Here is a 24,820-nt window from a genome sequence, read left to right as displayed (position 1 = left end):
AAGGGTTAAATCCTGCATGCCAAGGTTTGATGAACAACCCCACCTAGTTATAAAAATACGGGCCTCCTTCAAACACCCTATTGCGATCCTCCATGCAGTTGAATGTAACCGTGAAGTAATTGTTTGCAAGCAACATGATATTCATTTCCCCTTTCGACGCCCAATTCCTCTGAGCCCAATTTTTCAGAAATTACAACGAAACCCTCATCCCCAAAAATTTGCAGTAAAGTGAATGCTTTGAAAAATATTCAACATCCTCTGCAATCATCTCAGGCAAAATTACCAATTTTGACCTCTCTTTGCATCTCTCCAGACAGTCGTTAAACATCGAAATCCGGGATCCATTGGATACACCAGCACCAACAACCCCTGAGTTGGGAGTAAAAAGAATATTATCAAAAGTCTTAACGCCATGATTCAGGGATTTCGAACCCAAAGCTGCTCGAAAATCAAAGCTAGGAGAATCCTTTGAAGCCACTTCTTGTGAACCAGCCATCATGCACAGCAGAAAAACCCCCACCCCAAATGGAAATGGGAAATGAGAAACCTCCTCCCAAAAAAACCCACCTCTCTCTTCTCCCAAAAAAACCCACCTCTCTCTCCTCCCAATCTGCACCAAAGAAGGCTTTCAAACCCAAGCCCACCCAAACCCCACCTACACCACCAACCACAGCAGTAGACTGAGACCCAGGGACCAAACACCCCGACAACCTTGAGCTACCACCTGCAGCAACCAGAAAACTAAAGTCGTCCCCTCCCTGCAATGACACTCAGAACCCCCTACGTGAAAGCCAACATGAGCTAGGGCCCGGATGCCCTAGCTCGGCCTCTGCAAATGCCTCCCTTGCACACCCTCACATGCCATCAGGGAACACTAATTCTTTCTAAAGCTTCCTTGATTAACTACTGATTTCATCAAGTTTCTTGTTTTAAATAATGATAATACAACACACACACACAAATGTGTGTGTGTGTGTGTGTGTGTGTGTGTGTGTGTGTGTGTGTGTAATGATATATTAATTTTAGTTATTTAATGATAATGTATCCCAAAGTTGGGGTAATATTGGTTAATCTTTGGTTTAATTTTAAACTAGAATTTAAGTGAAAATGATTTTTTTTTTACACTTGAGTTGGATTGGGAATATAGAATCACTCAAAATAATAAAATATATGTGGAGAGATATTTTTATCTTTTTTTTATGAGGGATGTATAATGGACAAGGTGCTTGATTATGGGATAAACAAGGAAGGGTGTTTCACCTATCCCAATATGGTTAAAATTGGCCAATATTTTAATTATTAATTCTCCCTGCCATAACACACATAGCTAAGTTCAACAGGTTGTTGTTAGATACTACAATCACACACAAGTCCATCCCAAAACTTGATGTCGACTTGTAAGGATACTTCGTTGTGCAGGATAGGAGCTTGTCATAATCACCAGGAAGTGCTAGCTTCAATTGGTTGGGTAGATAAAACACCTGGGTTATTTGTTTGTCTTCTATATTGCAGATGGAGGTGAGTCCTATGGTGAGGAAGACACTACATCCGAAGACAGAGAATTATATATATAATTGTAAAAATCTTATGTAATATTGTATGATGTATTAATGATTTCTTGTAATAGACCAATGTCGTCTCATAATCAAGCTATGTAAGCTATGTAAAGAGCATATGAGGCCTATTGTCAAAATTGTGACAGGAAGCCGCCAAGAGTATGTAACTAACACAAAATAAGGAAAACTACTAACCACTAACACATGTCCTACTTGTGCATGATTTTGTGGAATTTGTGCCTTCATGCTTAGTTTTCCTTCATTTCATGAATGCTTGTTTAAGTTAATGCATACTTTAAGTTTACACATGAGCCATTACGTAAACATTCTATTTAAATGCATGACGCTTGGGTTAGATGCTCGTCGTCTTTCATAATTTTCACATACTTATGGTTATCTTTAATTTAACTCCTTCGTATATTCACTAACTAATTGTCTAGATCATCTAATTTGTCTATCCTTCATAACTTATGAGTCTTACTTTCTTTTCATTAAATATAGTATTTGCACTCATATTAATGGCGATTGATATTTAAATGCATGATAGTTAATTTAAACCTTGCATTTATGGAAATGGAAATTTACTTAGATTTTAATTGGGAATCAATTATGTTAGTTTTTATAAGGTTAGGGCTAGCGAGTCCTTACAATTAGAGCATTAATGGATAGATTAGAAATGGCCTCTAAGTGGCTTGAGCTATAGATTGTGAAGGTATATGGTCAAGGTTTGATATTTTATCTTGAGATCAATGAATAGAGTTGCATGAGATATTTGGAGGAAGGGGAAGCCTATAAATGGCACCCCATGATTGGTGTACTTGGAGAGGGCAATAATTGAAATTTTGAAGGATTAGATTACCTTATTTTGATCAAATGTTGGAGATTATTTATTCTTGCACATCTATGAGAAGGGATATGAAGAAAAGTGATATGACATGTGAGTCCTCTCACACATATGTGGATCACATAGGGATGTTGGATATAAGAAGTGAATCTCACACATGTGTGAGGATCACATTCTAGGATGAAATAGATGGATAGGATTTTATGGATAAATGGAGCAAGATTAATTAAATTAATCATGATTTGAGTAGTGAAAATGACATAATAGTTGATTTCCCTCCTAAATGCATAATGTTGTTAATAAATTGGTCAGCTACTATCCAAAGTAGCATTCAAAAGGATTCCTCTTATGATGATATCCTATTTAATGGAAGAGAGATCAAACTTGTGGAAGAAAAATAAATTGCATGCAGTGGGAGACCTTACAAGTAAAATCAATTAAATTTACTAGATTGGTAATGGGATGAGATTTTTATCAAACATTATGAAATGGATAAAAAAAAATAGATTTTGCCAGAATTCTAGAAACGAGAAGCCTTATTCTAAAACAACATGTGAGAATTTTTCTACGGTTCCTATTCTGAAGAAGGATTCAAGGAAAATATTGTACTTATGTCACCAAATAAAAAGGCCTTCAAATTATCTTTCAAAATAATTTTCTAATTTGCAAATAATGTACTAGATTATGAAGTCTTGTTACTAGGAATAAATATACACATAAGACATGACATATAAATCTATTTTTCCATGGACACTCGTAGATATCCATATCCTCGAAGAGAAACTTATGCAGTGAATAACAAAATGTGAAGAAAATACAAAAATGCATCATGGAAAACTATATAATTATTTGATGTATTTAGCCTCGAATGGGTGGAAAGAGAGAAAAAATTAATAGTTGATTCATTAGTTTCTTTATCATTTAAGTTTGGGAAGATTTGGAATTCTCTTATGTGTACAATAAGAGTATAGAAATTGACAAAGCCAACCATAGTAAATAACATAAATTATTAGTATAATTATAATGGTGACAGTCAAGTTGATATTTATTAAACTGTCAGGCAATTTCATTGAGAATCCATGGATTGGGAGCCAATGATTCATTTTATTGATGGAAAAGAATGATTGCATGAGAATGAGATTATCTAGTTGCAAACTAACATGCTTCCCAAAGAATTGGTTAAGGATATTTGATGATGCTAATAGATTCAAAGTGAAAGCTTAGTCTATTTGAAAAATATGATGAAGAGATTAAATTGGGACTAGGTCAACTCCTAGGCATGTAAAAATTAGAAAGAAGTTGAGTGATGTTATTATTGACATTTCATGCCCACCTTGTAACCCAATGATGATAATAGATATAAAATACTTAACGTGGGTAATAATTATGTTAGTTATGATCCCATTTGTGGTTTTACCTTTTGTTTGCCTCAACCAATTAACAAAATTCCAAACACCAAAAAAAAAAACTCACTAAGGTAAAAATGATAAATTAGCTAGGAAGGGGAAGTTGATGGTGATTCTTAGTGTAGTGGGAATCTTAAGAACTGCCATGGGTACCTAATTCCCACTCCATCCTCAATGTCAAAGGAAGTCAAACTATAGGGAAGAAGACCGGTTATTGAGGATACAAAGATTTTAAAGTTGTCACTTCCTTATCTGCAAAAAACCAAATTCTAGATCCTTGTTGGGAATGAAACAAGTAGATAAGTGAAAAATAGGTAGGAAACATAAGGGATGGAGAGGATTGGGGTGCAAGAAAGAAAATATCAAAAATCTAAAATATTTCATTTTTGCACCTACTCTCTTCTACACCCTCATCATTGTTGCACACCTCTATTAATTGCCTAATCTTGATGTTTGAAAATGCAAGGAAGAAATTAATGCGTTTCTATAATTTCCAAAGGTAGTTACAAGTTCCCACACCCCTTTTATTCGACTATAGATCCTTTTTTATTCATCTAATGTATTTGTATAATTTCTAAAAGTAGTTATTAGGTGATCGAGCTTAGACCTGGTTTTCAGCTGATTTCATGAAGGTTTTCTACATATTCATCCTTTAATTCAATAATGTGTCATATTATAGAGGTATGGATAATTTTTTTGTGGTGTTGTAAATTGTATCCACATGCAATTTCATCCTCACCTAGACCTCACCTTGGTGCTTTGTCTTTTGATGTCTGATGACTATTTTGATTCTGCTCACAGCACCCCACAAACTTACACTTTCAACTTCTTTCCTCTCTTTTCCCCAAAGTTGAGTCTTGGTTCTCAAGACTAGGGCACCATAGTGCACTTGTCCTCTCAATCAGGACCCAAATTCACTCCTTACAATGGTCACATCAAGTGAATGGTAAATTAGATCTCATGTCTGCCTACTCCAAAAATTCAATTAGTTTTTGAGCAGTTAGGTATAAAGGAGATCTACCCCTCTCATTTGAAACCTAATCCGTCTAATCTAAGTGGAATTACATCGTAGAAAATTCAACTCAAGTGAGAAAGTAATTAGACATTCATCAAGCATTGAAGAAGAAGCGAAGTCAAGTTCAAGCATTCAAGATGGCATCCATGATCAACCTTCTATGAAGACATTCAACACGACATCATAAAACCTTTGTGTGAGGATTCAAGCAAGCTTCATCAAGTTATACATTTTAATCACAAGCATTTAATTTTAGATCTAGCCTTTCCCTCAAAAGGAAAGCATCTTGTTGCAATTTCCATCATAATTATCATTTCAATTTCAAGGTTAATTTATAAACCAAGGTTTGACCCAAAGCGAACCCCTATACACAACTATTTTCATCTCTTTCTATGTGCAGGAAATTGAATCAGGAGTTCTAATCAGAGATTCCAACAAATTTGACAACGACAAATAAGTTTAAATTTTGACAGACTGAAAAGCAGAGGACCAAGGCGAGCCACCTTTCAATCTTGAGAATTATTCCTTTTCTTCGACAGTGAATCCAGTGTGTCTCCCTGATTTGAAACAAATCCTACTTGTCTATCTAAAAGTTAAAGGACCAAAGAAACCCACCTTCCTGGTCTTGGAAAATCAGGCTGAATTTTTAGGAATAGGTTTTGATTCTCCTGTTCTACTCAGATCCCTGTCTATGGCTCTGTCTGATACCTGTAGTAGTCTATTATTTATGTTTCATCCAAATTATTCATCGCTTCATCCTAAACCCTACAATTTAAATCCAAATTTCAACTCAAAAGGGGGAGGCAACAAATTGGTAAATCTGATCAATATTTTTAGCCCCTTTTTCCCAATTGAATTGTGGCAAAGATCTATTGGATTTACCACTTGCTTTTAATGTAATATCCCCTTAGGTAAGACTAGTGGTTTTATTATCTTAATTGGTGAAACCCTAACTTTTACCATCATAACTTTTTTGGTGAACCCGACATGTGTTGAACACAAATGGACACTGAGAGGGGGGGGGGTGAATCAATGTATTTTAAAACTTTAAGTTCAGTGTGCAGATTTTAGAAATGTAATGCAAACATAGACACACACACACACACACACACACACACACACACACACACACACACACACACAAGAGAACATCACATAATCCCAGATATGTGAGGAAAACCCAATGTGAGAAAAACCTCGGTGAAAATAGCTGTTGGAGTCTACTACTCTAATCTAGCTTCACAAGAAAACACTGAGTACAATATGTTTTAGGGCACCAACCCAAGGAGCACCTACCCCTTCTCTGAGCACCCACTCAGAGACTACAATGAATATAGATTCAAATACAGGTTAGACACCTTACTAAAAATGAAGTTTTGTAGCACCTTACTGGTGACTCTTTTGTCTTTCTTCTCTTTGCTTTCTGCACTTTGCTCTACTCTGCTCTCCTTCTACTGCTCTTTCTTCCTCTGCTCAACTTCTCGTTGCCTCTTCTAGTCTTTTTCTTCTGCACTCTATTTGTTTATCTCTTCTACTCTTTGTCTTTGATTCTACAACAACTCTCAACTCACACTCTTTGCTCTCTCTCTCTCACACTTCCACACACATTGTTCTCTATGTCCTCTTTTCTTAGTGGTTACACTTTCTATCTGATCCGCAACAACTACCTACCAGCCATACCCTCTCTACAGTACTTCACGTATATCTTTGTCTCTTTAGTAACAACTACCTCTATCCAATCACATTTACTGCTCTGCTCTATCAGTTCTTCACCAGAGAATGTTTTTCCCTCTAAATTAGCATTTTAAAAATGATTCTTTATCTATTTAAGGATCTGGTCAGTAGCAGATTAGATTTTCTCTCTTGAATTGGCCATTTGGATTAAATGACTCTTCTCTATTTTCCTGGACGATCTCTGTACTGGGTTTCTATTTTTAGCAATCTAAATCTGCCTCACAGATTTGATTCTGCCATTTTCAATCACCTCAATCCCTGCAATCACCTGTAACAAATTTTCCATTAATGCACCTCAATCCTCTATTGATCTACCCTGAAGAAATCAACAACAATCTCCATTTTCAACGACCTCAACATTTATGATTTGTCCTTCATCCTTTGGAAGCCACATGTCCTCATTGAAATCATTCAAGTCACTATGTCAGTCTTAATCATCATCCACGTGGACCTCTGAGTCAATCGGCTTGCAGTCATGGCTGCAGTGTCGTGTAGCCGCAAAAAATACCCTTTCATCTTCTCGATAGGCATCCTTTGATTCGCTCCGTACAGGGCACGTCGTTAGGTCAGACATGGTCAGAGGTTATGTGGACAATTGGGTTTCCTGGAAGCATGCTTTGCTGGTCCACATCTGGTTAACTCATTCCGATAAACATCCTTAAAGCTCTATTAGAATAGCTTTAACTATCGGAATGACCACCTGCTTTTATTTCGTCTTCACTAGCTACCCTGATGACTATGTGAGTCATTGGTTCCTTTTGTCGGTATTGGTTACCCTGATGAGAACTTCACCTATGATTTCTTTTATTGCCATAGTTATCCCGAAGTGCAATCTCCATGTTGACTAACCATGTCGGCATAGGTTACCCCGAACTAAAGGACTTCACGCTAAACAACCCCTTAAATGACAGGACAAGTTACTCCAATGACATACTGTCAACTCACCTTCATCAACAAAGTTATCCTGAAATTCAAACTCCATGGTGACGAATGCTATTGGAATAGGTTATTCTGAAATCACAACCAAAAAGGTCAAATCTTCATATTCCTCTATCAACACAGCTATCTCGAAGCGCATACCCATCATAATAGTTAACACTATCGGATTAGCATTTAGATTTTATATCGTCTGTATAAACTTGTTTTGATGACTCCATTTGAACCTGCATCAGCATAGCTACTCTGACACCAAACTCCAACGACCTCCTCCATATCAACATATGTTATTCTAATTTCCATAGAGATGACCTTGTGATTCCTTTGTTCTATTTCTAAAAGTTAGGCCGATGATCATGCCAAGGGGTCTTCACTTCATTCTTCCTCTATCGAAATAATTTACACTATCGACATAGTGGGAAGTTGTCATTCCACCTTGAAAACTATCCCAATGCTCATCCTCGATCATCTAGTCGACATAGTTATTTCGATACAGTGATTGTCAAATTAGTTTACTCTATCGATATTACTCAAAAATGCTACTCTGCCTTTGTCATGCTATCTCGAAAAGTGGCTTTGCCTTTGTTTTCGACATTGCTATACCGATATGACAAATTCACTGCATAACACTTGATCGGTATTGCTATCCCAATATGATATTTCATTTTCACAATAATTGATTGGTATTTCTATCCCAATATGATAACTTTACAATCTGCAACACTAGTTTCTCTGCATGATCACTCTGCAACCTGTAACACTTCTTCTCTACATCCTCAAGGCATCCCTACAACACTTGTTGACATCAATGACAATAATACCAACAACATGCTTCATGCTTATTTCTAATTTGTTTCTTAGATATGGTTTGTATACACTTAAAGATTATTATTTTCACTCATAGATCATATTACAATTGAATTACATAAATTTAGAGGTTAAAATCATAAAAAACACTAATTTATTATTCTAAAATTGACTTGTGGGTTGCATAATTTTTCAATTTTAATTTTTCAGATCTAATTGTTATGACATGTTACATTCAAACATAGATGAATTTAGTGTTCAAATTCATAATTCGCATTGTTTATTTTATTGGTTAATCAATCATTCTACAAAGAAATTGCATTGTTTAATCATAGTTTTCAATCTTTGCCTTCAATTTTCCTCCTTTGTGCATGAGTTTTGTTACCCTTAGTCTTGCATACAATATTCCAGTGAGAAGAAGTTATAGACTTAGGGCTTCCCAAGGTTTAAACACTAAGGGTATGGAGCCTCAATTGGATAACTTATTCTATGTGAATGTTGGTGCTTTCTCTAATCCAACAAATGACATCACATATCCCCATTAACCTCACTCTTCTCGTGATGTGGATGAATAAATAACTAGCTTTATTGTTGACCAATTGGAGAAGATTTATAATGAGTTTGAAAATATTCAACAATTGATGGGTCAACAATATCTGGATAGTGAGGCAATCCCTTTAATTGAAGGATTGAAAAGAATGGTTCAAAGTGATAAGATAGGCATGGATTTGTTGTGTGGCCTTGCTCATATTGTTGATACTAATATTATGTCAATTAAAGTTTTTTCAAAGTCCTTGGTTACTCAAAATCTCCTAGTCATGTTAATCATTCCAATCCTATGCCTATATCCTTGCCTAGTGTGCCTACATTCACATCTTCTATCATGACTACTTCCACACAAAATGTCAACCCTACACATGTTACTCGTGGGAGAAATCCTATTAATCAATATTCTTGCATACCTCCTTTTGTGAGTCTTCCTTCTTTTATGTCACAACTATCTCCCATACCAACATACCATAATGTTGCCCCTCCTTATTCTCAACCTCAACCTACTTACAACAATATTACTACTCCATCATAATCTGATATGTCCTATTTCATTCCATCTATCTAAGAATCTATCAATAACCTTGTTCAAACTATTACATCCTTACAACACCAATTGGCTTCCATAAATTTATCAAAGTTCAATGTTCCCACATTTGATGTAGCGAGCCCACTATCTGATTACATTGTTCATGTGGTTCCTCATAAGCATATAGAAATTCCCCAATTGGATTTATATAATAGGAAAGGTGACCCCTTGACTCATGTGAAGATATTTCAAACTTTGTGTAGTGATTTTTCTCATGATGAAAGACTTATGGCCAAATTGTTCACTCAAACCTTTAGAGATAAAGCCTTGCAATGGTATTGTTCTTTGTCTCCTTATTCTATTACTTCATTTCAATAATTGGCTAATGCTTTCATTCAACAATTTCAAAATAACATTGGTCCTAAAATTACTTTGACAAATTTGATTCATTGTAAGCAAGGAGTTAAAGAAAAAGTGACTGATTTTATTAGTAGATATAAACATTTGCATTCACAAATTGCTTATCTTGTGCATGACCATGATGTTCAAAGATTTTTTATTGCTAATTTACAAAAGGATATTCAAGACAAACTTCTATTGTCTAAGTTTACTTCTTTTATGCAATTGTGTGTAGTGCTTCATAATTATCAACTTCAAGTGAGTCAATTTGAATCATCTTCTTCAATGGCTCCAATTGATAAGAATGAGAGTTCTCAACAATCGTTGATGCAGTTCAAACAAAACAAAGGTTTCATCAAGATAAATGACAACATCAACACTCAAGTGGTATCCACGACATCAAATGTGGCCCCTTTATCCCAATGCTTTAGAAAAGAATTAACTCCTCTTTTTGAGTCTTTGCATAGTATAACATTGAGGTTGATGAATGCTAATATGCTGCAACTTAATCCCATCAAACCAATTGACCATTCTAAACTATTGTCAACTTCCCATGACCCTAAATCTTTTTGTCAATATCATTATCAACTAAGTCATGATACTGAGAAATGTTACTAGTTAAGTTATAAGATTCAAGACTTTATTGATAACAATACTATATCTGTAGCTGGTGTGAATGACAAAGGGAAAAAAATTGTAGCTCCTCCTAACCAAAACCTCCAAAATCTTCAACAATCTATTACCTTCTCATTCTACCAATGTCGTTGAGTCTCACCCTCTTCCTTTCTCTCCTAATGACCCTGGTATATATTCTAATAATTTTGTGAACCTTGTTGAAAAACCTCAACCTACAAAAGATCAGTGCATTACATTTGATCCAAGTGAAACTATTGTTGCACCTAATGGCCCATTATATATTACTGCAAAGATCAAATACAAACTCTCACGAGGGGTTCTTATTGATCCAGTATGTATGGTGAATGTGATTAATGAAGAACATATTTTTACTCAATAATTGTATCAAGTAACATATGATAAATTTGATGTTATGGTTAAGGTTTATGATGGTTGTTCTTGCCCTACTATTAGTTCCATTACTCTTCTTGTTGAGGTTGGTACTAAGTGCTTAGATGTAATATTTACTATTATTCCTACATTAGATCAATTTTGTGTGAAGTTGGTACATCCTTGGCTCTCTTCCATGAAATCCATCCCTTCTACAATCCATAAATGTTTAAAATTCCCTCATAATGGCACTTATAGTGATTAATCATAGCCTTTACCAACCCGTAACTAAGAATGGAAATTTCACTCTTGATTACTTTTTGGCTAAAAAAATTAAGTCCTTAAGTCCTCGAAATGACATCCTTTTCTTATCTTATTAAAAATAGAAAAATGAGATGATAATGGCCTTGAGTAAACCTAGAGACCCTATACCCATGTATATTCCTCCTCCTCATAATGGACCTAGTATTCTTCCTACTCCTCTTCCTCCCATATATTCCTCAGTATTGGCCTCCTATGTCCTACAAAGGAAAGTGTTTGGAATCATCATCTATCTCTCAACCTACTAGGGTTTCTTTCATTCCTTCCCTTATAAGGGAAGAAAATAAGTATATGTCAATTGATCCTCAACCTTCATAAGTCTTGACTAAAACTAAAAGGAATTGTTACAGAAGAGAACACCGATGAAGACATCATGCTAAGGCTTGTGAGCTTGCTTCCCAAACCATTTCCTCCTCAAAGACACCAAATATTGACTTGGTCTCATTTGTCCAACCTTCACCTAACCCTAGGGAGGAATTTCAACTGAAATCACCCAAATTAAAAATGCTTAAGAAAAATGACGCTTCAACTTCTTTTTGTGTTAAGGATCATATTTCATTAATTTAGATGATGATATGGATAATGATAATAAATTTGTTCATGTTAATAATATTGATTCTGATGATATGTATGAGAGTTTTTAGATTAATCATTAATTTTATTCACATTTTTCAAAAGCATAATTAACCCTATCTCCTAGTGACAAACAAAGTGATTCATCATTAGAACATGGCCCTTGTTTGGAACTTATGGTAGCTTCATCTACCGTGCTTAATGCGGCTCCTCTTGCATCTTTTCTACCATTCCTAAATGATGTTAAGCAAGATTGGGAGGTAGATGATTTGCTTGACTAGATTCATTTGTGTCATGGATTCTCTTTTGTGTGTTTTCTTATTCGTAATGTGCTTCCCTCGTGTTGTGTTGTTTGATATGTTTTTGTGTTATGTTGGGTTCTCTTTGGATGATCCTTGTTACTTCGTTGGTGCAAGGTAATAAAGAGGTTGAATATGTTGTGACATTCCTCTATTTGTATCTCAATTCTTCTATATGTCTTATCTATGTTATGTCATACATGTACTATTGATCGTAAATGTGCCTTGTATTGTCTACTTGGGGACGATGCAAAGTGTTGACATCTCTGTTTGGTCTCTTCCATGTTGACTCAAAAAAGGTATTTGTTTGTTATCTATGGTGCTCATATTTCATTGTGTTCATAGTTCCACTACCTTTGGGAGACGACGTTAACTCAATACAATTATTCTTGATATACATTATTTATCACAAATGCATATTGATCGTAGAGTTAGTGGATACCTTATGTGCTTTTTCCTATTTGTTTGTGACCATTATTGTTTGATTTATCCTTTCTTGGGGCCATCTCATTGTGGTAGTGTGCTTGTCCTTTGGATGCGTGCTACCTTAAATCTATTGCTCACAATAAGGTGTATGCAATTGTTTTAACGTGGGGGCATACACTTTGATGAATGTTACACTTTCAGCAAACACCAATTATGTGTTTTCGATACTCAAGGTACTTTGCAAACTGAGCCTTTTGATATATAGTTTGGTATTTAATTTTTTTATGACTCATAGTAAGAAAATCTTACTAGGCCAATATAGTCATGCTCTCTCTTTCCCTTTTCATGTGTTGTCCCTTTTGCCTTGATATTAGAGTAATGATATTCTAAAAGTCCCTGGGGGCTTGGTGTGTCTTATCTCCTTGGTATCTTGGTGAAAGTTTTTCAATGCAACTTTGTACTTTATGTTGAGTGTGGGTATAGTCTCATATTCTTGCTAAAGTGGGGGCTAAATGTAGTTGCATAAATTGTATCTGCATAAAATTTTGTCCTCACCTAGACCTCACCTTGGTGCTTCATCTTTTGATGTCTAATGATTGTTTTTATTCTGCTCACACCATCCCATAAACTTACATTTTCACCATCTCTCTTGTCTTTTCCCTAAATTTGAGTCCTGATTCTCAAGACTAGGGCACCACAACAACCTAGTCCTCTCAATCAGGACCCAAATTTTATCCTCGTAATGGTCACATCAAGTGAGTGGGAAACTAGATCTCGTGTTGGCCTACTCTGAAAATTTAAAATAGTTTTTAGTTAGCCAAGTATAAAAGGAGGTCTACCCCTCTCATTTGAAACCTAAGCCATATAATCTAAGTGTAATTACACTCTTTCAAATTTAATTCAAGTGAGCAAGTAATCAGATATTCATCAAGCATTAGAGAAGAAGTGAAGTCAATTTCAAGAATTCAAGATGGCATCTATGATCAACCTTCTATGAATACATTATACATGACATCCTAAAACCATTTATGTGAGGATTCAAGCAAGCTTCATCAAGGTATATGTTTCAACTATAAGCATTTAATTTCAGGTGTAGCCTTTCCCTCAAAAGGAAAGCATCTTGTTGCAATTTTCGTTGCAATTTCCATTACAATTATCATTTCAATTTCAAGGTTAATTCTTAAATCAGGATTCGACCCAAGGCAAACCCCTATCCACAACCTTTTTCCTCTCTTTTTGTGTGCAAAGAATTGAATCAGGATCTATAAACAGAGATTTTGAAAGAGTTGATGATGATGAATAGGTTCATATTTTGGCGTAGCAAAAAATGAAGGACTAGGGTGACCCACCTTCCTAATCCTGAAAATTTTGCCCAAGCTTTCGGCGGTGAATCCAATGTGTCTCCTTGATCCACAATAGATCCTATTTGTCTACCTCAAAGTTAAAGAGTCGAGGAGACCCACTATCTCAATCCTGGAAAATTAGCCTGAAATTTCAAGAACAGGTTCTGATTCTCTTCTTCTACTCAGATCCCTATCTGTGGCTCTATTTGATAATTGTAGCCATCTGATTTTTTTGTTTCATCTCAGTTATCCCTTACGTCACCCTAAACCCTACAATTTAAATTCAAATTTCAACTCAAAAGGGGGAGACAACTAATAGGTAAATCTGATTAGTATTTTTAGCCCCCTTTTTTCCCAATTGAATTATAGCTAGATCTATTGTATTTACTCCTCTTTTGATGTAATGGCCCCTTATGTAAGATTAGTTATTTTATTATCTGAATTGGTGAAACCCTAACTTTTACTACCATTACAATTTTCCATGGTTGAATCAAATCTTCTCTTGTAGATGTGTCACATTGATTGGGATCATCTAGGTTTTCCCTTCTCACCACATCACCTTTCCCTAGTGTGCCTCTTGGAAAATAAAATAAATTTAATCATTCATCATAGAGGGTCATCCATTAGTTTATTTAATAGACCTGTGCAATTCTTTGCATTCTCTAACGATAAACTAGTTTTAGAGCCTCTTATCAATAAAATTTGTCACTTTTACATTCATACTACTAATATTTTTATGCAAATGTTCTTGCCTTCACATCTAGATGAATGTTTTCTTCGTTTCTGAATAAGTATGATATGTTAATTTTGTTTGTAGATTTTAATTGTAGGTTTTCTTCCTCCCTCTTAATGCCCATCAAAACGTAACCCTCATATCATTTTCTTAGAGACTAATATAATTCTAAGATGTGGTGAGCTCTTTTGGAATTTTTTTATTTGACCCACTCTAGATTGTAATAAGAAGGGAGAAACACTTCTAATCTTGGTGCATCATGTCTCTCCATAAGTATGTCTAGTGGAGAATCTTTTGGACCCTCCGAAGATTCTATATCAGAATTGTTACAATTGCATATGAAATTTGCACCCGTGGTTATTGCTGAGGTACTTCAGGTACCTATGTCCCAAGGTCAAATGGTTCGTAGTTGGTTGCCACACCTTCACATGTTACATTTGGGTGACGTTCTCCATCACACAACGTGGAAGAAGTTTATCATATCTTAGGTGGAGTGCACAAAACTAAGCGATGATATAGTGAAGTTTCTTCATGAGAAACTTTTGGAGGTTGCGCTAGATGAATCTTTGAATGATGTGGAGCAGCTACAGATGTTGCTTAAGGATTTAAAAGATCATGCTTCGAACCTAGAAGCAACAATTTTGAAGGATGTAGAGAAGAGAGTAAAGGAGAAGACTATAAAGGAGTTAGTAGATAGGTGTGCAGATGCACACACCCAGTTGAATTATAGTATACCTGTGTTTTAGAAGATTGTGGATGATGTAGTGGTTGTTTACCAATTTTGTCATTAGTGGCCAATGTCCACTAAGGGGATTAAAGTTAAATAAACATTTTAGAAGCGCAAATTGTACATCTTTCTATTTCAACAAATTTAAAGAAGGATGTTGACAACAATGGCAGAGCTCAGTTGGAGAATTCATACTTAAAGTTGAATCTATTAAATAATGAAAGGAAAGAGATAAAGAAACAATTTGGTTTCCTAAGAGATGTACTTGATCTAAAGTTCACCAGTATGGTGAAGTTGCTTGAAGACTCTCAAAATTTAGAAAGGTTAATAATGTTTCCAGCTGCCTACAAAGAGACAGAGGATCTTCTATTGAAGATTGAGTGTCAATGTGTATCGTTGGCCTTTACGAGAGAAGAATAGAAGACTACCGAGTCGCAACTTAAGGTTATTCGTAAAGGCAACATGCCTCCAACTCTATAAGGTGCATAAGTTCCTATCGATAAGACAATTTTGCTCTTGTATATCTATGGATATGTAGATGATGATTAGAGTACAATTTTTGCTTTCAGTTGCAATTCAATTTTGAGGAGTTATTGTAGATAGGGGGAGTAATGTTGAAGTTTTGTAGATTGAGTCTATGTTGTGGAGACACCCTTTGTCCTTGATGTCAAAGGGAGAGAGAATTCATTGAGGAATTTTTTTGGAGTTGGCACAAGTGTTGCCATCGATGACAAAAGGGAAGATTGTTGCAAATATGAGTTTGTGTTGTCACTGATGTCAAACTTGTTGATTCGGATATGTAACTTGTTGATATCTTTGGTCCAAATATGGTCTACAGTAGTGTAGTAACAATGGATTATTTCAATGATCGTGTGGATAGTTGGAGACTAATTGTAGTCACTTTAGATGGTATATCAAGTTGTAATAGCTTTGGAGATAATCCTAGTGGTTTGTAGTTAGTGTTGGTGAAGTGTGACTATTCAAGTGAACAATCTGTCAAAGTTTGTTCATATTTTGGTCTGCATTATGGCACATATGTTTCATTAGTTCTTGCAGTCTGAGTATGATGTTGCTGGATGCAAATGTATGATATATTCCAATTTTCGCATTCTCATTTGGTCTACAGTTGGAGTTATGAAGATCTGAGTTCAAGTTTGTAGAGTGATAGTGTATAGGAATGTGTTGCATTCCTCTACCTTTAGGTATTTTGGTGATGTGGTTTCATAATTTGGATTTGTTGGTATAAGGTGATGCTATGTTGAGCATCCACAAATGTATTTGGTGGTTTGCATTGTAATTTGAGTAAGTTGAGTTTGTGAGCCTTATCTATTTTATGATTTGGCCCAACCTATGATGTTTTGGTTTGTGTGATAGCATGGACAATTATAAGCGTTGATGTGGGATGGTTAGGAAGATGTGTCGGCATGGTATGATGCCTCACACGTTTCATTTTGCCTTCCATATTGCATTAAATATTGTTTTTAGACCGACTGTTTTGTTTGTACATGTTACATCCAATTAGGCCAACCTAATTGATGATTATTTTGGTTGTGAATGGTGTAAAAGGCATAAAATCATTTTGGAGATGTATTTATGTGTGGTGTATGGTGTGTGCAAAGTTTGCAAGTACGATAGAGCAATAATGAAGGAAAGTTCAAATGTGTTTAATACTAAACTGTAATCAACATATCAATGGATGTGATTGTCTACAATTCAATCATATTGATGTTACTATTTCAAATATAATTTATCTTGCCCTAAGGAATTGATCTTCAAAATTTTCAAGTCTTTTCAATATCTTGCCCTAAGGTTGTGCGCCTTAGTCTTGCAAGTCCACTTCAGAGGTAGTGAGCTCCTTAGCCTTGAGCCTAAAGCATTGTAATTTATTTTTCATATAGTGGGATAGTCTTCACTACGATTTTTTCCTTCATTGAGATTTTCACGTAAAATCTTGGCATTCATGTGTGATTGATTATGTTTTCTAGTTCTTTACTCCTGCACATGTGGTAAATGAAATGAATGACAATTGACTAGTTAAATTGATTAAGTTTTAATATATGCTAATTCAAGTTTAAGCTTTGGATGTGTTCAACAAGGCTTAGTGTAAGAATTTAAGAAAAAAACCCAAAAAAAATTAGAACCCCGTAAAACCTAAAAAGTTTAAAGTTTAAAGTTTGGGGATTGGAGTTCAACAAGAAAGCCAAGCAACAAAGAGTACAAAGGACCTAGAAAACTTTTGGACTTCTAAGACAAGTGCCAACAAAATCATCCAATCTCTAAATTACACACAGTTCCAATTAACCTACAATATGGGGGTCACTTTGGCATAATTAAGTGTTTGTCCACACCCTTTTACCATTAAGATTGATCTCCATATGTAAAATTCCTTCAATGGAGCCTAAAACTAAGGATCAATTCGATTTTAGATGTTCTCCTCACTATAAGACTAAGAAGTAATTCTAATACCTTTTTTATGACTTGTATTAGCGTCCATATCTTCATAACTTAGGAAGATCAAAGATGCCTGACTTTTTTCTTTTGATATATGTTTGATCTTTGTAACACATGACAAAACACTTCACTTCCCCAACACTCTACATGTAAAAAATTGCTTATTTTATTTATTGTCATTAATATCGAATAGGAAGCAACCTCATGATAAGCTTAAGATAAAATGAGATTTAAGAAATTTTGAAAGATGACTTATTTGTTGGATAATGACAACAATTATTGGTTAATGGCAACAAAAGAAGACAATAGAAATTTCTAATTTAGTATATTACCTTCAAGAATAATAGTTTTTCCTTACGAGCAAGTTCTTAAATTCTTTTATGGAATTAAAGAGACCATGTGAGAATGTTCCTAATTTCTTTAATGGAATTAAGGAGTTTATTTCTATGTTGGATATTGATTCTAATTTAGAGATGTTCTATATATCTTTGTTGCCTTGAAGATAAAGGCAATGCTGTGATATGAATTGTAGATTGAAAGAGCAATTGGTGTCGATTGTAATTTGCAAGAGCAACCGTTAGGATGCTCTTGTGAATTGCAAATTCAGATTATAAAAATGATAGTAGCACCTAATAATGGTAGCTAGCGAGTTTGTAATTGTTTTTTCCCTTGCCCCATAGATGTGTCCTCTGCATTTTGTCAAAATTTTACCATGCAAATCAGCATCTATGTGTTATTCTATTATTCCATTGAATTCTCTTCATTATTGCTTTGTAACTAATTTATGTTACAATATTTAATTTTCTAGATTTATGCTAAGTTAGTATACATATGAAAAATGGCGAGAGAATCATTCCGGAAAAGGCTAAGTTAGTATACATATGAAAAAACAAACAGCCAGATCTTTCATCATGACTTGAAACCAGATAGACATTTCTTCCAGAAGTGAGATTTTCTAATTCAAAGAATATCATTAGCGCATTAGCAGTTCTACCTAGATGAATCACACCATAAAAGCTAAAGGCTTGATAAAATTTGCTTTTCCTCCGACCTGATCCACTATTTTACAAATTGTCTTGGCAGTCAGAAACAGGGCATTTAACCTCTACTGGTGGTGAAAAAAGTAGTGTATCTCAGTTGTTCCCCAACTCAGAAAACCAATGTATCTCAGAAACAACTTGAGATATAGATTATCAGGATTTCATGTACTCATTTGTAAGAAAACCCAAATTCAGGCAACTGTATCTCAGATACAACTTGAGATATATATTATCAGGATTTCACTTACTTATTTGTAAGAAATTCAACTCATTGCAGATTTTCAATAAAAAAAACAGTTATGGAACAGGAATGCTTACAGCGTATTTATGGTGAAGAGATAATTTATACGATATCTGCTTCAATATAACTCAAAACCACTAAGCAGAACAAAAACTGGTAAACCTACAATGTAAATTCAAAATCCTATTCAGAGTCGAGTTCAAATTATAGGAAATGGCACGGATCGAAGTCCTCTAGTGTTTTCATTAGAAATAATGAAGTCTTACAAACCAAAGTAGTAGTAGCTTTAGGGTTAGAAAATCAAAACTAAAAAACATTTCAAATCATGAGCACTTATGACAAAATTATAGTCAGCTCAGGAATCAGACGACGGCGGAGCCGCTTTGGAAGCGAAGAAATCTGTTATGCTGCGCGTCCCGGGAGGAGGAGGCGGCCGCGCCCTGCCGGATTTTTTCGAGGGTTTAGGCGAACTTCCCTCTTCCTCCTCCTCTTCCTCTTTCTCATCCTCGCTGTGATCGGCACCCCCTTTACCAATATAGGCGATGGAATCCTCTAAAAAGTCGGCAAATCTCTTCTGCCGAGATACGGCAGTGACAACATGGTCAAATCTGATGGTCTTGTGCTTTTTTTCCACGGCGATTCTGAAAGCAGCTTCGGCCAGGAGCTGGACGAAATTCTCGGTAGCAATGGCCACTGCGAGGCGCACATCGCGGTTCACTTTCCCGATATCTCTGTCCAGTTTCATTATGCGGAGCACTCGAGTAAGAGGAAACAGCGGCGCACTTGAATTATTGACGGCCTCCTCAATTTCGCCATTATTATCATCGCCATCATCAATTTCAGCGATATTATTATTATCAGCGCTCGGTTCTTCGTCTTGTTTCTGGAGTTCCGCTGGTATTGTGAGTGGAGGAGGATCTGGATGGCCGTAAGCAGCCTTCTCTTTGTCTGAGAGAGATTTCCAGAGCATAGAGAGCGCCTTGTTAACGGGGGTTTGGGGATTGGATTCCTTAACTTTAGCTCTGTTGAGAGTGCAGAAATTGAAGTAAGGAGATATCTTCTTGGCTTTGCCATCGTCGTTAGTTTTTCCCCTTTTGGCAGATCCAGCCATTGTAAGATGCAGTTTGATCGCTGAGGAAATGGAGGCAAAGGAAAGGGTTTGAAGAACAGAGGAGAGGGAATTATGAATTGCAAATTTCAAATCTCTTTTCTCTGTACTTTTAAGATTTCCCTCAAAAACTGAAAGAAAATGGGCGCCAAGAGAGGTCGCATTTTTTTATTCATTAAAACAGAGACAAATTAATATCTTTATGGATATGTATATATTTTTAAAATATTATATTATGTTAAGTTCTTTAGTACTTATATGAATTTGGAAAATTGTAACAAATGATTAAGTGTATTTAGCTGTCTCAATTTTTAAGTTTATATAATGGATGCATGAAATATTTTATCAAATTGAATATAAAATTTTAGAGATGTTGGAAGAACTTTCACAACTTACCATATAACATTGTGGAGCTATATCTAATAATGATTCAAACCAACATCTTTAATTATTATTGGTATTCTCATATTATTAGGACTGACATTTGGATGTATGATGTTGAATGCGAGCTCAAATTCATAAATATTGGAAGGGGTCGATGTGTGAGTAGTACGTGGAGGATGTGGTTCCTCTCCCACGTTTAGCTTAATGATATCTCCATGGGAATATATAAGAACATCTACAATGTCATTATTTACACTCTAAGGATTCATAATGAAATGAGATGGGTAACTTGAGGGGATGAAGTGGCCTCTTGAGGGGAATAATGGACAAAAGTTAGTAATTATCATCTTATGAAAAGTTGAATTTTAATAACTCGGCTATCCTTGGGCTCTTGTTGATTATCATCCTCATGCCACCTTATATCCTAGTTTATTTGGTATCCTAGGGGATAATAGGGGTTGACAAAGTTATAGCAATGGCATGGTTTGGTAACACTTAAGAAAGGACGCATGTAGGTGCATTGTAAATCCATGAGAAGCTTTGACCTCTCCCTACCTTTCAAATAGTCTTGGGTTAATGGCAAAGTAGATATTAGTGGGATCCAATTCAAAGTTTCTAATAAACTAATTGATGAGGCAATCAACCTATGAATAAATGGAAAACAAGACAAAATCCTTAAAAGCAACAAGGACAAATATTGCACCAAATAGTTTATTCATGAAGACAAGCAATTGCTTAAATTTCATAATAGATTCAAGCAAGATGATTTTCTTAGCCCATGGGGAAAGGTATCCTTTCTTATTAAATGTTTCACACTCGAGGGTTGTGTTGGAACCTTAATTTTGACAAGATTTAGTGTTTCCTCCTAGTTTTAAACTTATCAAGCTTTTGTATTAGCTAGAAAAGGAAATTTTCCTCTAGAGTTTCACTCAGTACTTTCCAAGTTGTCTACAAACATTGGCTTGAGAAGAATGGTTTATTTGATCATTATTGTTACAAGTTCATTAATGAAAGACATAAATGACAAAGCAACTAGATACATGTCAATTATAGAACATGTTTGCTACATAAATATAGATGCTATATGTGGGGATAAATGTGGCTCTCATAAGGATTGAGCCCAACATATGGCTCCAGAGAAGACAAAATCCATGACCTTATCTTAGAAAGCCCAAGGAAAGCACATTATACTTCTCCTTGTGTCATGTCTTGTAACGAAAAGAAGGTATATTGGGTTAAGTCATGCAGGTTATACCGACGATATAAGGTGTCTTCTCTTTTCACTGAATGTTTTTCGGCAACATACTTGAAGTCTCTCAAACATGGGGTTACTTTACCAAAGCAATATATTAGACCGAAAAAGAAAAAACAAAGTATCGACAAACCTTAATGTGGTCTTACTGAAAGCGTGTTTTCGATGTAATTATACCATTTGACAAGAGTTGTAAGCACTACACGGAAATTGCATCCTCCACCGAAATATAAATATCAGAGAGACCATGTATACATTTTGCCGAAATATTAAGGTTTCGATGTAACAATTCAAATTTACAAATCTATGAAGTAGCACACTTTGCTTTATCTACATAAGTCTTACTGAAAAGCTCATTTTTGGTATAGATAAACACATCGGTAAAGAGATATGAGCACTAGGTTGAAGCTAATATCTATGCCGAAACGTCGGAGAAATGGGAGAATGCTACACCAATACTATTGTGGGGTTCGACAAAGGTAAAGATGACTAAGAAGGAAAGAAGGGTTTTGTCGACAAGAATACATACACTAAAAAACCTAAGTGATAGAATAATGAAGCTCACAATTCCCTGACATTAATATGCGCCAAGTTGATAGCTTGCCACGCAAATTTGAATTTAAAGCAATAAATGATCATTTTGCAACTGTATTATGAAGCAACAATTCAAAGAGTTAAAGCATAGATTTTGCATTCATTATATCATTGAGGAGAAATTTGGGCAGCAAAAGCTAGAGCAGTTAGAACAAGGAGTTAAGAGAAATCAGTTTTAGTGACTTCATTACAAGTAAGTGCCTGGTCTCATAAAAATTCGTTCAATTTCAATTATCCAGTACTAATTGAAATGGAAGGCACATCCAAGAAACCTAGGGTTAAGAAACAGAAAGTAAAGTTTACCAAAACATAAAATCCTTTTGAACTAAAACCTAAAAAACATACGAAAGAGGGGCGACACTTGAACCAAGACTTAATGGACCAATTTCTCGATTTTGGTCCAAAATCTAGAAGATCTTCCCAATTGAAATTGTTAGGGGACAAACATGAAGACCTAGGTGATGTCTGGACACCCACAAGAGGTTGTGAGTTGTTTATGTATCATTACTGAAAGAGTAGGCCAAAGCCAATATGTAACCCATGGGCATTCAACATAGGAAAATCGGTTGTGCCAAATGTTTTTGTGAGTGTGTATTTGATGATAGCATTGGCAAAGAATTATAGGCCTGAAGACAAGACAACCTATAATGTCATTGGACAACCATTGTTGCCAATAACTAGGGATTGCATGTCGAGAGTGTTTGACCTAGATATTACCCTTGATGAGCATATTGATCAAACCCTCTTAGCCAATGAGTTTTCTAGGCTCAAAGAGATCTATCAATGGTGGAGGTTGCCTATGCATAGGCCCAAGGATAGGGATAATCTCAGAATGTTTGAAAAGAATGAAGAGCCTACGTATGATGTTGATTTGTTTCAGGAATATTTCAAATACACTTATTATTTTGTATGCCAAATTATGGGAATTGAGGCAAGTGTTCTAATGGAAGTAGCATCGATGATATTGACTACTGATGTACAAACACATGATGCTCGACCATTTGATAATGTGACCTTATTGGTGGACCAAATCAACCATGGCTTGGAGAGGGTAAAAAATGATTCCAGTGAGATTAATTTCATATACTATTATGTGCTAATGCCTATGTTTTTGCATGTTAGTCAAATGATGTGGACAGTAATATGGGATCAGAGATGCTAGCGGTCCCAGTATTTGTGCTTTGAAGAAAATTTTGTCAAACCTCTGTGTCAACTCCTTGGCTACCCCTGCAACTACAGTTTAACTCTGGAGATACAAAAGTTCCTCAAGCCAAAAGATAATGATGATTGACAATTAGTTAACCATAATTGGGGAGATTGGTATGCTCTGAAGAGCTACACTAAGATCCGAATATATGGGTTTGAGGGGGCTCTCTTGCTACTTCCTAAAATAGTACCAAATAGGATTGCGTATCTATAAATCATGAGGTAGTTGACGGAGCCTAATTACTTGCATTTGGAGAAATATGGGAAGTAGTCCCTATTGCTTGGATATTTGTGTTTTGGATGTTTTACCATTTCTTCTACAAAGGGATATGAGTGCATTAAATATAAACTGGACTATTATGGCCTAGGCCAAAATGTACCAAGGATCAATTTTGATCTTGAAGGTTTTGTTAATTTTGCAAAATAATCATAGAAACTACGCCCATATGAACATGTGCCACTTGAGGAGGAAGATTTGATCTGAAACCTGGATGAAGCATAGGCCACTGAGAAGCTAGAGGCATACGAAAAAATCATTAGGGTTGAGGAATGGAGAAAAGCCCAAAATTTGCCAATGTCAAATGTATATTCAGAAATTCAAGATCCCATTGCCCGTGCAAATATGAAGATTATTCATTTAAACGAACTAATTGAAGGTGTCCCACCGAGTATTATAAGCAGAGAGACGAGAAGGCCTATAGGAAGAGGCATACAGATTATGACGCCTCTTACTCATTTGTCCCCCCAACCTACCCCTGTGATACTTAGTGATGCAAAGGATAACCAATAATATGACTTTTATCAGGAAGCTCGACCTGATGATAAGGACACAAGGTTACTTGCAGGTGAGAAGTTCATCTCCGATGTTGATTTTATTCATTCACAAAAGTTTACAGCATTATTGTACAAATATCGAGGGAAATTGATTAGGCAACAGGCCAGTAATGTGACTTGTGAGAATGAAAACATGTTACTTGAAAAATTGGAAAAGGATATTGACTGTGAAATTTCCATGATGACTCCAGTAAAAGGAAAACAACTCTTACAAGAAGCCAGTGTACTCATTGTACCCGGGTGGGATATAAATTATGCTCTCCTCTTTGATAGATTTGTAAAGAAACACACTTCTCAAATGAAGATACCATCACAAGAGATTGATAGAATATACTTAGGGTTTGGGTTTGATCTAGACAAGAAAGTGTTACTCCAATGGGCTTTGTACCCCATAAATAAAGTGCCTACTCTAGTTGATACCGACAAAATGTTCAGACATCTTATGGTCCAAAAGGTGGGAGAAACTAATCCCTTGGAGATGGTTGATCTTAATGTTAATGTGGCAGAG

The 24,820-nt window shown here is 35.6% G+C and overlaps 1 protein-coding gene across 1 annotated transcript; it reads right to left on the bottom strand.

Moving 5' to 3' along the window:
- Nucleotides 1–19,132: 19,132 nt before the first annotated feature.
- Nucleotides 19,133–20,166, bottom strand: LOC131064159 (uncharacterized). Its single transcript, XM_057998193.2, has one exon. The coding sequence runs from the start codon at nt 20,043–20,045 to the stop codon at nt 19,290–19,292; it is 756 nt and encodes a 251-aa protein (XP_057854176.2). The 5' UTR covers nt 20,046–20,166; the 3' UTR covers nt 19,133–19,289.
- Between the last annotated feature and the right edge of the window lie 4,654 nt (nt 20,167–24,820).

Source organism: Cryptomeria japonica, chromosome 1 (genome assembly GCF_030272615.1).
Source record: "Cryptomeria japonica chromosome 1, Sugi_1.0, whole genome shotgun sequence".
Classification (NCBI taxonomy): domain Eukaryota; kingdom Viridiplantae; phylum Streptophyta; class Pinopsida; order Cupressales; family Cupressaceae; genus Cryptomeria; species Cryptomeria japonica.
The sequence above is the reverse complement of the archived record's forward strand: the minus strand, read 5'-3'. Positions and strand labels throughout refer to the sequence as shown.

What these genes read in the sequence shown, in the direction of transcription:
- LOC131064159 (XM_057998193.2), bottom strand. Translation starts at nt 20,045, where the DNA reads ATGGCTGGATCTGCCAAAAGGGGAAAAACTAACGACGATGGCAAAGCC.